Below are 14864 nucleotides of genomic sequence, written 5' to 3'. Positions count from 1 at the left end.
GCATATGTAAATTTGGCTTGTGCTCTAATTGAGCGCAACTTGGGTGGGAGCACTGGAGAATTTGCCAGATATTTCTGTCATGTGCTTTAAATCCATAGTTGTCATTTTATGCATTTATTACATATACTGTATGTGTGTGTGTGTGTATATATATATATATATATATATATATATATATATATATATATATATAGTAATTTAATGCAAATTCACTTAATCTGTTTAAGGTTTGATATTAAGTTAGTTGAACAATTAGCAAAGGAACTGGGACAGAATCTGACAAAGAAATCTGAAACAATGCAAACCCCGAAGATTGTGAAAGAAATGCAGAAACTGAATATGAAAGGAAAACGAATAGAGAAGACCATTAAGTAAGTACAAATTAATGTGTTGGTTTAACAAATACTTTATAAAAAAGCACATTATTATTTTATTTTTTGAAAGAGTCAGCAATGGCAGCTTCCGTGTTTCTCTCATGACTGGTTTTAGATATTGAGCAGAAGACATATCTTTTCCTGCATTTATTTGTTTACTATGTGCATGTGTTTTCCAGGAGAAGCTATACACTTAAATGGGGAGTGCCCAGTACTCATACTCTGGAATCTGCATTGCAGAGTACCCAGCATTAGGCATGGGCGAAATGGACCCCCGTTCGGTTTGCACCAGAACTTTTAAAAACCGCGAAAGTTCAGACCCATATAACGAACCCCAATAAAGTCAATGGGACTCGAACGTCAAAAATAAAAAGTGCCCATTTCGAAGGCTTATATGCAAGTAATTGGGCATACAAGGGTTTAGGGGTCCAGGTCCTGCCCTGGGGGACATGTATCAATAAAAAAAAAGTTTGTGAAAAACGTCATTTTTAAATGAGCAGTGATTTTTTGATTTTTAAAGTGAAAGCATAAACATGAAAATTTCCTTACAATATAGTGCCTGGGGGGTCCCCTTAGTCTACCTGTAAAGTGGCAGATCTGTACCATGTCTAGAATCTGCTGCAGCAATAATTGCATTTATAAAGGCAAAAAAATGAAATTTTCCCTGCAAGCTGCCTTTATTTTGCTCAGCAACAGCTGGGGAACCAGTGTGTATGATGAGGCCACAATGTAGTGTACTGGGAACAAGATTAGAGATTTTTTGGATACATTCTGGTGTCACTTTGACTTTGGATAGAAGTAACGTGTGCGTAAAAATTGGTCTTTGGGTGTCGGTGGCGCCTTCCCACCGTAACCCTATAGAGGTTCTCTTGATGAAAGCAAGAATTGGCCTTGCTGTAAAAAACTGCAATGATATGCACCTGTCAAACAGTTGCAGAAAGATTGGTCTTTGGGTGTTAATTGTGCCCATGAAACCTATACCAAAAACATTCTTCCAGATGACATGATTGAACACCCTCAAAGATAGGCAGCCCCGAAGTCCTGTAGAGATTCCACATCCCAAAAAGACTTAATCAGTGACATCGGCATCTGGGGCTCCATAGCTGGTAATCCAGGACTGATTCATTTTTACAAACGGTCCACGGAGTCTGTGGACAGAAGCGTTCTATGATCAGTAACGAAACCTCCTGCAGCACTGAATGCCCGTTCTGAAAGCATGCTGGATGAAGGGCAGCCCAACAACTCAATAGCATACTGGACAAGTTCTGGCCAGTGGTCTATTCTCATGACCCAGTAAGTCAGTGGATCATCAGCTGGAAAGCTCTCCATCTCTGTATTGGCCCCGAGGTAATCGTCCACCATGTGATGCAGACACTGCCGATCGGATGTGGAAGCTGACAGAGGACTAAAAAAATTCTGAAATGCCTCACTTAGGCAGACGCCTTCTCCAACACAACATTTTATCTTCTGCACTCCCTGTAGGGACGGGATGAGTTCTGAGACCTTCCCCTTATAATGGTGGTCAAGGAGGGTTGCCAACCAGTAATCATCCTTCTCCTTTATGCCACGTATTCTTGGGTCACAGGCTTTGAAGCATGAGGTTGCCCATGCGCCTCGAATTTGCAGAGGCTTGAGAAGCAGACTACTCGGGGTCACTCAGGATGATAGCATCTGGAACTTCCTCCTCACAGCCACGTACTACTCCCAAGGGTCCTGGGGTTGGAAAGCCATCGCTTACAGATTGACGCATGTCTTCCTCTTCTTTGAAGCCTATGAAAGTGCCAGAATCCTCCTCCTCATCCTCCTCCCCTCTCTCCTCCTGTGTGTTCTGTGACATAGGAATGATGGTGTCTGGATAAAGTGGGCCTTGAGATGAAAGGAAGTCCTCCTCTTCCTCTTGCTGCTCTGCCTCCAGTGCCCTGTCCATAATGCCATGCAGAGTCTGCTCCAGCAGGAACACAACAGGGATTATGTCACTGATGCATGCACTGTCACGGCTCACCATCTTTGGGGCCTCCTTAAATGGTGACAATACAGTGCATGCATCCTTAATGATCAGCCATTGGCGAGAGGAAAAAAGCAGAGGCGGCCTGTCATCGTGCTGTATTCGCACAGGTACTCGTTGACGGCTCTCTGCTGCATGTATAGTCGCTGTAACATGGATAAAGTCGAGTTCCACCAGGTGGCATGTCACAAATCAGGCGGTTTACGGGCAGTTGGATTTCCCGTTGAATTTCAGCAAGCCGAGCACTGACTGTGTATGACCGCCTGAAATGGCTACAGACTCTTCTGGTCAGCTTTAGCACATCTTGCAACCCTGGGTATGTGTTTAGGAAACGCTGCACCACCAAATTGAGGACATGTGTCAACTTTCCCTGTCTAAGGGCGGACAGGAGGTTTGAGCCAGTATCGCACACCACCATTCCTTGCTCCAGCTGGCGTGGTCTGAACCACCTCTGGGCCTGTCCCTGCAGAGCTGCAAGAATCTCTGCTCCGTTGTGGTTCGAGTCCCCTAAACACACCAACTGAAGCACTGCATGGCACCTTTTAGCCTGACTCTGGGAATAGCCCTTTGAACGCTTAGGGGGTACCTGATGTTTAAAGGACAATTCTGCAGGAGGGCATGGAGGTGGCGGAGGAGGAGGAGGGGGTAGAGCTCACAGGTCTGGCATCATCACCACCAGCTGTATGGAGATGTGGGGGCACAACAAGCTGCAGCACCGAGTCCTGTCCTGCATCCTTTTGAGTTGCAAGCAGTGTTACCCAGTGTGCTGTGAACAAAATATATCGTCCCTGTCCATGCTTGCTAGACCACATGTCAGCAGTAAGGTGGGTTTTACGGCTGACTGCCTTGCACAATGATGCCAGAACATTTCCTTCCACGTGATGGTAGAGAGATGCAACGGCCTTACATGAAAAGTAGTAGTGACTGGGAACCTTGCATTGTGGTACAGCACATTGTGCGAATTCACGGAAGGGGGCAGAATCCACCAGGCTGAAAGGCAGAAGTTGGAGAGCCAACAGCTTTGACAAGCTTGCATTTAGAGGCTGGGCATGTGGGTGGCAGGGACTGTATTTTTTTTCCGCTGCAGCAGATGGGGCAGAGAAATTTGCTGGCTACAGTCTACAGCTGGTGGTGTGCTGCTGGCAGATGTGCTGCTAGGACCTGGGACACCCTGTACTATACCATCATCCCTGTCAGTGGAGGCTGCTGAGAGGTAATGACTCGGTATAGCAGGGGCAGACTGAAGTGAGTAAGGAGGAGGAGGAGGAACAGATTTGTGCCCCTTTTGTGTGGCTTTTAGGTGCTTTTGCCAACGGCTGAGTGGTTGGACGTTAAATGCCTTGTTAACCACGTGGTACCCAAATGGTTGGTGTTTTTGCCACGTTTGATGTGCCTGAGACACAGTTTGCAGATAGCAACAGTGTGATCTGCTGCAGATGTGCTGAAAAAGGCCCAGACAGCTGAACTTTGGGTAGTGGGCCGGGAGATAACAGCTGCAGAATGTGATGGAATAGGGTGGCTGCTCTCTACTCTTTCTTGATGTCGGCCTCCTTGGGGTTGTGCCGCCTCACCTTCAGTTTCCTCCTCTGCTCTATCTGGCACCCAAGTCGCATCAGTGAGCTCATCATCATCTCCTCCATCTTCATCATTACCACTGGAGACAACTTGGCAATATGCTGCGGCTTGGGGAACATGAATGCCAATTTGTCTACCAGTGTACCTCCCTCTCTCTAGGCTCATGTTCCTGTCATCCTCAACCTAAGAACCAACATCTGAATCCAGTAATGGCTGGGCATCATCAAGGAGCAAGTGGCTGACGCTGTGGTCAAATAACTCAGCTGACTCCTCAATGGCTAATGTTGGGGCTATGGCAGGAATAGATGTGGACAAGGAGGCAGGTTTATCCACTCTGGTAACTGCAGGGAACTGCACATTTTGTCGTGCTTGCGTGACAGAGGATGAGAATGAGGAAGCTTTAGTAAGCCAATCCACCACCTCCTCTGCATGCTGTGGCTGGATAGCACTGGCAAACTCACTAAACACAGGAAATGATGCCCTTGCAAAGGACTGACCACCACGTCCACCTTTGCCTGTGGACACATTTGTTGCTGGCCCCCTCACAGTGCCAAGGGAATGTCTGCCTCTCCTTGTTGTCCTCCCAGACATTATTGGGAGAGAGGGGGTGGTGCTTATAAGAAAATGTAAAGGAGAAGTTGAAATCTGTACGTAGATGCACTTTAATCAATGTAAAGGGGTATATGGTGCACTTTAATTTGAGTACTCATACTACACAGACATACTCCACGGATACACTATAATATACTGCAATATAATGCGCCAAACGTACAGTAACGCACATAACTATATGGTGTTAAACTGGCAGTAACGCACACAAAAGTAAATGGTGTTAAACTGGCAGTAATGCACAAAACTATATGGTGTTAAACTGGCAGTAACGCACACAAAACTATATGCCGTTAAACTGGCAGTAACGCACACAGAAGTGGAATTGAAAGTTGCTGTGCTAAACCACAAAGTAAAATAATTAAATAAATGAATAAACAAGCTGCTCACATTGAAACAAAGTCCAAATAGATAAAATATATAGAAAGTGTAGCGCTAAATGAACCAGTGGATCACCACTAGTTATGGTGAACTAGAAAAAGATGTGAGTGGAAAACCTTTTTTAAAAACAAAAATAAACAAAATACTGTTTGGAGTGCACAAACACTGAAGAGTAAGGGATATCTAGAATGCAATGAAGTCTCAGAACTCTGAACAATGAAAAGGAAGAAAAACTTCATATAATAGTGTCCAATCATGTGACGCACACAGAAGTAAATGGTGTTAAACTGGCAGTAACGCACAAAACTATATGGCGTTAAACTGGCAGTAACGCACACAGAACTATATGGCGTTAAACTGGCAGTAACGCACACAGAAGTATATGGCGTTAAAATGGCAGTAACGCACAAAACTATATGGTGTTAAACTGGCAGTAACGCACAAAACTATATGGCATTAAACTGGCAGTAACACACACAGAAGTAAATGGCATTAAACTGGTAGTAACACACACAGAAGTAAATGGCGTTAAACTGGCAGTAACGCAATCAAATAGACGGTGTTCAACCATCACTACACTGACGCTATCTGAACTGTTCCTACTCTAGCTATACACTAATGTAAACATTACTGACATGGTCTCACTACACTACACGGAAACTATCTGATCTGTCCCTACCCTAGCTGCACACTATGCAAAGATGAATGATGGTCCTCCTCACTACACTCACACTATCCCTAGACTAACACCAAACTAATATTCTACACTGACAATTGAAGCAAAATAGCACAGTATGGCACACTAACTAACTTATAGGACTGAACAGAGCCCTGTTCTATCTCTCTCCACGCCGAAATCACACTGCAAATGGATGCCATTGAAAGAATACTTTTATACTGTGGGGCCGGAATGAGCCATAATTGGCTAAAGTCATGATTCTTTCACTGCTTCAGCCAATCAGGGCTTACAATGCACTGTTCAGCGCCGCAATGCATTGTGGTCGGTTCGGGGGGGGCGAACAAACAGTCAAACGACCCGCTTGTTAGGCTATTTGTCGAACGTCCGAACAACGAAAGTTCGGCCTGAACCAATGCTCGGGCCGAACCGTTCGCCCATCCCTACCCAGCATGTGTTATTACTGTGTTACTCTAATTGTTGAACCAGCTGGATGAGAAGATGTGGGGCAGTTGTATTTCTTATTGAAAAATATCTATTAGTTTTACATTATTTACATTTATATTGTTTTAAATGTATACACAGCTAGAGGAGTATTTCAGAAACACCATCATCTTTTTTTCCATATTGACTGTTTGTCTTTTAGGATAGAACAATGGAGCAGTCTTTGCTGCCTTTTACGAAAGTAACAGAGTCTGAAATTGTCATCTCTATCTTGCCTTCACTAGCTAGTGAGTCACTGATCTGGAACAAGCATGCAGCTAGTTGTGTCTAAACTCCTATCCTACATCTATGTTCTAGCAGGATTGGGGTGACACCTTGGGCCTTAAAAATAAGTAAGCAGTATCAGTTCCCATATTTGTAATGCTACTTCCATTTAAACTTTGTACACATTTTCTTGAATTATTTTTAAGAAAACAGAGTTCCAGTTAGATTAAGTTCTTTTTAGATTCCATGTATTTATTTACTACAATAGCATGCAAACTGCAATGTTAGAAACAATGATTTAATCATATGAAAAGTCCATTGGGAACATTACCAAAATAATGATTCAGTTCTTATGCAAATTCCCCCTATTTATAAGAAAGTGTATTTTAAAGCTCAACAGCAGTTTGATAAAATTAGGGGAAAGCAGCAAAATACTCCCCAGTGGACAAAATCCCTATGGACAAAAAGGTAGGGGCAATGTAATGGAATCTTAGTCAAGCTAGTTAGGGTTCATTGTGTCATGCTTGGCATTATTTAATTATTTAGCTATTTTAGATGTTGATTCCTATAGTCAGATGAAATAAACGTATTTGTGCAACCGGTAAGATGCTAGAAGACATTTTCCTTGTAGAGTCTGGAAAGATTAACAGGTGTGTGATTGGTTAATGAGCTAATACAATCAATGTGCATAAATCTATTCTGCTTCCATGACTTCAGGTCTTCGAGAAAAGATGAGTCCTTTATTAAAGAGGCCACAGCTGCAACTGTAAAACAAAAATATGAGAAAATATCCAAAGAATCACCAGAATGTAGCTATGCTAATTATGGAGCAGTGGACAGTGAGGTGAGGTCATGGGCTAATGACTATATCAAATAAATGATCAAAACATGCTTAAAATTACTTTTTAGATGTTCCTATTTCACAAACTGCATACAGTAAAACGTAATTTTTGTAGAGGAAAGATCTTTCTTTAACCGCTTCCCAACCATCCGCCACAGTTAAACTGCAGCAAAATGGCTCCCCTGGGCAATCCGTTGTAGCTGTACGTTGGCTCTTTAAAATGCTGCAGCAGGCGCGCGCTCGCAGCATGTCCCTAGAGCCGATGCTTGTGCCCGGCCGGCACGATGACCGCCGGGCACCTGCGATCGCTCATGATGCAAGAACCGGGATTTGTGTGTATAAACACACAAATCCCGGTTCTGTCAGGGGAGAGGAGAGAGATTGTGTGTTCCTACTAAATAGGAACAACGATCTCTCTCTTCCCCTAGTCAGCCACATTCCCCCCACAGTTAGAAACACACATAGGGAACACAGTTAACCCCTTGATCGCCCCCTAGTGTTAACCCCTTCCCTCCCAGTGACATTTATACAGTAATTAGTGGCTATTTTTAGCTCTGATCGCTGTATAAATGTCACTGGTCCCAAAAAAGGGTCAAAAGTGTCCGATGTGTCCGTCGCAATGTTGCAGTCCCGATAAAAATCGCAGATCACCATCATTACTAGTAAAAAAAAAAAATAATAATAAAAATGCCATAAATCTATCCCCTATTTTGTAGACGCTATAACTTTTGCGCAAACCAATCAATATAAGCTTATTGCGTTTTTTTTTACCAAAAATATGTAGAAGAATACATATCGGCCTAAACTGATGAAGAAATTCGTTTTTTGTTTTTTTTAATTCGGGGGATATTAATTATAGCAAAAGTACAAAATATTGTGTGTTTTTTTAAAATTTTCACTATTTTTTTGTTTATAGTGCAAAAAATAAAAACCGCAGAGGTGATCAAATACCACCAAAAGAAAACTCTATTTGTGGGAAAAAAAAGGCATCAATTTTTTGGTTACAGCGTTGCATGACCGCGCAATTGTCAGCTTTTGTCAGCATTTGTGGGGAAAAAAGTACATACATTTTGTTTGGGTACAACATCACACGACTGCGCAATTGTCAACTAAAGCGACGCAGTGCCGTATTGCAAAAAATGGCTTGGTTAGGAAGGGGGTAAATTCTTCCGGGGCTGAAGTGGTTAAATAGAGGAAAGCTCTGCCTATTAGGAGTGCTTCGAATGGCCATGTTATTCTCTTGCTGAGTTGGTAGCAACAGCATGTTCATTCTTTGATAGGAGACTAATCAGGAAAAAGTCCATGTAAAGTACATGTCGAAATGAGGCAGTTGACTAATGTGGAGCAGACATTCTCTTTATCAGAAGGAAAAAGACTGCTTTGGAGCTGTTTTATGAGGTGTACGATGGTGTTCTCCCATCCTAAAAGTCAGCCCTGTTCTACCAATAAATGAAGCAAGATCCAGCTTTTAGTAAAAATGTTATTGTTGGATCTCATTAGTATGCCTATCTTTTACTCCTAATGCCCCATACTCACGATCAGAAATTCCGCCAGCAAAAGTCGGATGTGAGCTTTTGGTCAGAAATTCCGACCGTGTGTATGCTCCATCGTACTTTTGCTGGCGGAATTCCAGCCAGCAAAAGATTGAGAGCAGGTTCCTATCCAAAAATGCGTTCGTCTGTATGCAAATGGGACGCGCAAAAAATCGTGCATGCTCGGAAACAATTCGACGCATGATCGGAAGCATTGAACTTAATTTTCTTGGCTCGTCGTAGCATTGTACGTCACCGCGTTCTTGGCGGTCGAAAGTTTTTTCTGACTGAAATTCCGATCGTGTGTACAGGGCATAATCCATGAAAAAACTGAAAATAAAAGTTAGGACTTGCCTAACAATTGTGGGGTAACAACAGAGTATAGCAGAGGAGAAAGGTGATAAAAGTGGTCACAAAAGGGGTATGTATAGCTAACAATAATCATGGGTTTCATTCATAGAGGATTAATGGGTTTCTCTTTATCATAGGCACTGGAAAAGGTAATAAACAAAGAGACTTATGCCGCGTACACACAGTCGGAATTTCCGACTGGAAATGTTCGATGTGAGCTTGTTGTCGGAAAGTCCGACTGTGTGTATGCTCCATCGGACATTTGCTGTCGGAATTTCCACCAACAAATGTTTGAGAGCAGGTTCTCAAATTTTCCAACAACTAACTTTGTTGTCGGAAATTCCGAGCGTGTGTACACAAGTCCGACGCAGAAAATTCCACGCATGCTCGGAATCAAGTACGAGACAGAAGCGCTCGGTCTTGTAAAACTAGGGTTCGTAATGGAGAAAGCACATTTGTCAGGCTGCAAATTTTTAAATCTTTCAGTGCAGCGCATTTTCTTCTTTATAATGCTAGAATAATATAGTTGCTTTGCTGCTGATATTCACATAGAGTTCTGACAAACTGATTTCTTATTATTTCTCGTGATCTCCTGAATAATCTTTGTTTTTGTTTTTTTTTTTTCATAAGATCTCCAGAATAATCTTCTTTTTTTTTTTTTTTCTTTTTTTTTCTCAAGATCTCCAGAATTTTTTTTTTTATAGTGATCTCCATAATATTTGTTGTCGTTTTGTGTGTCAAGTTACCACAACACCATTATTATCTTGTATTTTTTCACCTCAAAAGAGGTTGGTTGGTGTTGTTGTCCCTTGTTAATTTGCTTTTATATTTTTTAATCTACCTGCCTACTCACAAACAAACTGTCCTTTTTGAAGTAAAACACAGCCAAGTATTTGTCAAAACAAAAATTATAAAATTTATTAGGGGTCATAACAAAATAAAGAGAAAGGCGACGCTGGAGAAACTATTGAAATTGGTGAAGCCTTTGTACCCCAGGGCAGACATCAATTATTTCACAGACAAATTTGGTAGCCTGAGGAGTCCATTTAATAGGAAGCGCAATCCAGTCCAGGACTCCAAGAGATCAGGAGCAGCAGCAGATGACATATATCTCCTGAAGCTGTGGTCTTACAACAGCCTGTTTTTTTTTGCCAGACCAGACCAAACCCAGGCCATCACTCTCAAGACTTCCCTGCACACTTCCTTCCAGGCTGTGGCTGTGGTGTTGGAGGTGTTGCTGGAGGTGGTGGAGGAGTCATATGGTCCAACTCACAGACGTGGCCTTTATTGGTGAGTTGGCTCCTCACCCCCTTATTTAGGGCCTGAAGTATGACCTCCTCACAGATGAGGCGTTGGCCCTCCTCCATTACTTGCATTTTACTGGCTGTCATACACCCAAAGGCCTCGTGGACATTAGGGGTGTTTGTGAGGATCGCAGTAGCCTGCCGAATCAAAGCAGTCGCTGACTCCTCCAGGTTCCTCGCCTTCCTGGTCCTTTTTGTTGGAAGGCAGAGGGGAGGAACCTGGGATTCAGTCAGGCTACTGGGCATGGCCACATCCTGGCTGCCACTTTCCACGGCCACCTCCTGGTTGCAACTTTCCATGGCCTCTTCCTGGCTGAGACTTTCCCGTGTATGAAAATGGTACATAGTTTTAGTTTTTTGGTAATCAATCACACACAATTTTGAGCTCATGACTGTTGCAAATTGAATGTTAACAAATAGAAAACACTATCGTTCTGACCCCAGCATTTTTCATTCTTGTCCCAAACATTTTTGGCTACTACTGTCTATTGATATGTAAACCACTTTGTTAAATCAGAAATCAGTGATCAATAATAACATCTAGTTAACATCATTCATTTTTTGACAAGAAATATGTTGAACAATGCTATACCTGACTCAAGCTGGGCTCCTCCACATCTTCCTGGGTGGAAGGCCCAGGTTGTACGTTGGAAGCCTCAGCTGAGGTGGAAGGAAGAGTGGAAGGAAGGGTTGAGAGTGATTGCCTGGGTTCACTTTGGTCTGACAAAAACCGCAGTCTGTCATAGTACCAGAGCCTGGGAACATAAATGTCATCAGCTGCTGCTCCTGATCTCATGGAATCCTGGACCTTCTTGTGCTCCCTATTATATGTGCTCCTTAGGCCACCAATTTTGCAATTCAAATAGGTTATTTCTGCCGTGGGAATCACCGGCTTCACCAATTCCCACAGTTGATCCAGCGCTGCCTTCCTCTTTAGTTTGTTGTTATAATATTGGTGTTTTACTTGCCACAGACAGGTCAGCTCTCTGTACTTATCAATGACATTTGTCAGGAAGTCCAGGTCAGTAAATTTATTCATTTTATCTGCAAGACACAACACAAGTCAATCCCTAATGTCAGGCTAAACTCTCCTAATCTTGTCCCAATATAGGCCTCAATCTATAAGCAGTATAGCCCACTAACCACTGATGCCCCAAGGTAAAATTGTACCTTCGTTTGCATGATCAGCGCTTACGCTACTCCGTCCTCCGCTCACAGTTCGTAAGTACGACGCACGTGTGTTATGCTTTATATTCACTGCGCATGCATGAAACTCCACCCCTGACCTTCTTTCTAGTGTATTCCCCCCCTTCTCTTTCGGCGCAGTGGGAGAGCACATGGCGGAGACACAGCAGGTTCATGCAGAGAGCAGCAATGACAAAAGCCCGGAGCCAGAAACGTCCTGATCCAGGAGGAGATATAAGGCCTCAAATATGTCCCTTGTAGAGATGGTGGAGATGGTGGACATCTTGAAGAGGACCGACTATGATGGGAAGTATGGACTGTACCCAAACCCAAATGTGAGAAAAGCCAAGATCATGTCTAAAGTTGTGAGAAGTCTGCACAGGAATTTTGGGGTACGACGATCCAAGGAGCAATTGAGGAAACACTGGTCAGACCTGAAATTGAGGGAGCACGATAGGTACAGAAGGATCAGGAAAGTGCTTCTAAAAAGTAAGTATTTGTCCTGTGTTCCTCTTATTATTATTATTACTTGCATGCTGCTCCATGTGCTTTTCTTTACTGTTGTACAGTTTAAAATGGCAAGTTTCCGGTTCATGGGCACAGTAATCATTCGTAGTAAACATCGTTCGTTCGCCCACTAAGACGATGTTTTTGGCAGATGCAGGTTAACTACATTTGTTCATGCCTATTTGTATTAAAATAAGTTTAGTACATTGTTGTCTAGATGGGTTTGTAACTAGAATGAAATGCAAACTTGATTCAGTGTAAGGAGCGGACACTCAGCAGCTGTTTACACATCTGGACGTAGGAGCACTAGTGTGGGACTCCAAAACACCCTTTTTAGGGTGGCCCACACAGGTGCTCCAGTGGATACTAGGGGTCTCTCCATGTGTGATACTTTACCAAAAAAGGTAAGTATTCTAGCTTTAACAAAGGGAAAAAAAATTATGTCTTCAGCTTGGAAATCTGCCAAAACAGACAATTGTACAACACTTTCAAGCAATGTTTCATATTCCTATTTCTTGCCTCAAAAATCTGTGTGCTAAGTACACCTTTTTTTTATTCACATAGGGGAGAAAAGAATCGGGACATCTGAGGACACCAGGAACCCCACACCTCCTGAAGAAGGGAAAATCCCCACACACCATGAAGAAGATGTGGATTCCGAGGTTCAGGAAGTGGTGGGTGATGTGGGCGAAATACTGACCACAAAGGTCAGTGTCTGAAACCACAGCTTCAGGTAATAGATGTATGCCTGCATATTTATAATACATGGTGTGTTTTTTTTATTTGTAGGTGATGTGGATGTTGTGGAAGAAGAAACTCATTTCAACAGTGCAAGGGGATATAATGGTGTGCAATTGTGATTTAGAGATGGTCAAGGAAAATATCACTGATCTACAACAAAAAATGAAGAACATCATTGATGTTTTAGGCAGAATCTAAAACCCCCAAAAATGTAACAGTTTGTCATTGAATTTGTTTTTTTTACTAAAGTTTTAAAGTAATTTGAAAGCCACATTTTGAAGATGCACACAGTGTGTCAACGTATGCTATCTGCCGTCATAGGATATCAATGTACGCATTTTGTGGGTGCAACCCCTTCCTCGCAACTAAAGTAGAAGAGAGGAAGGGGTTGCACCCCCGAAACACGTCCATTGATCCCCTATGATGGGAGCTACCACATGTTGACAGTTGAACTTTGTAAGTTCCTGAGTTGTGTATGTTATGCTTTTAAACATGCCTGTTTAACCAAAAAAAAGGCTATTTCTACTGGCAAACATAAATGTTATACACCAAAGATGCGTTGGTTTGTTAATAAACCCTTTTCTAACGCACATGTGAATGTGCACGGAGTAAAATGTTTTATACTCAACAATGCGTGGCTTCTTCTTTCAATGCTCAATACCAGTTTTTGGAGTAAGTTGTAGTTTCAGTGACAATGGGGGTATTTACTAAAGGGAAATCCACTTTGCACTACAAGTGCACTTTCAGTGCAGTTTCAATGCACTTGTAGTGAAAAGTGGATTTTCCTTTAGTAAATAACCCCCACAGTGCTCTAAAATTTGCCACAATCAGGCCATTTTAGGGACTCAAAGCAATTAATTCATGGAGCTGAAAAGGATGATTATTTTTATCATTAATGCATTACATACATTAACAACAAAAACAATGTGTGTGTGTAGCAGACCCACAACATAATAGTTAGCTGAAGAAGAGATTGTCACCTCATGTATCGAATAAATTACATTTCCACTATTGAAGAAAATAGCTAAAAATAAAAGGCCATTGGAGAACCTAGGAGACAGCTAAAAGAAACACAAACAGTAGATCAAATGAAATATGAGTTCAGTTTATCAAATTTTTTTTATTTAAAACATGTTTTAGACATTGTCTGGCATATCAATCGCTACCTTACCCGCAAAGTACGCTACATACTTTTGGCGAACTTCGCAGGCGCTTTGGAGGGGCAAGCCAGGACGGCCAGCTTCAAGAGCCGTCAAGGTTGTTTGATCCGGAAAGCCGGCCTCAGTTCCAACTGAGGCCACATAGTTTGATGCATTTATCCTTAAGAAATTATGTATATATATGTATGTATGTATATTATATTCCGCCATGTTGATTGCAGTGAGGAATAGGCGGAACCGGCTGGCCATTATTCCAAAGGCATTTTCCACCACTCTTCTGGCTCTGGCCAGCCAGTAATTAAAAACCCTCTGGTCCAGGGTGAGGGTCCTCATCGGGAACGGCCGCATCAGATGGTCACCCAGCCCAAAAGCTTCATTAGCGACCAAGACAAATGGGAGTCCTGCCACGTTGTCTTCCAGAGATGGCAAGCCCAAGCCGCCATTCTGGAGCCGTCTGAAAAACTCTGTCTGGGCGATGACTCCACCATCCGACCATTTTTCCCCACGTCCACATACAGGAACTCGTACGTCGCCGACACCACAGCCAACAACACAATACTATTAAACCCCTTATAATTGAAATAGTATGACCACGAGTTGTGGACTATGTGGACGTGCTTCCCATCTATTGCCCCTCCGCAGTTGGGAAAGTCACACTGCTGGGCAAACTGGGAGGCCACAGTCTGCCATTCCTGTGGGTTTGAAGGAAACTGTGGAGTCAAACAAGAAAAAGAAAAAATTGTACTTTTGCACATAACATTGCAAGCAGATTAGACACAAACATTCTTGGCCAACATAAGTATAACATTTATTTTAAGGAGTATTTAAAGACAAAAGTATAAGATACACTTATCAGATTCCTCACCCCCTCTGATGGCCCATAAAAATTTTAGGGGGGGGGGGGAGATGTTTTGG

The 14864-nt window shown here is 42.6% G+C and overlaps 1 protein-coding gene across 2 annotated transcripts in view; it reads left to right on the top strand.

Annotated features, from left to right (window-relative positions):
* LOC141113183 (probable ATP-dependent RNA helicase DDX60) overlaps nt 1–14864 on the top strand; it is a 340633-nt gene that overhangs the window by 206694 nt on the left and 119075 nt on the right. For both annotated transcript variants that reach the window (XM_073606131.1, XM_073606122.1), the window contains exons 26-27: nt 228–371; nt 7046–7172. In XM_073606131.1, coding sequence (XP_073462232.1) covers nt 228–371; nt 7046–7172 — 271 coding nt within the window. The remainder of the gene's footprint in view (nt 1–227; nt 372–7045; nt 7173–14864) is intronic.

This window comes from Aquarana catesbeiana, linkage group LG01 (genome assembly GCF_042186555.1).
Source record: "Aquarana catesbeiana isolate 2022-GZ linkage group LG01, ASM4218655v1, whole genome shotgun sequence".
NCBI lineage: Eukaryota > Metazoa > Chordata > Amphibia > Anura > Ranidae > Aquarana > Aquarana catesbeiana.
This window is presented reverse-complemented; position numbering and strand designations above follow the sequence as displayed.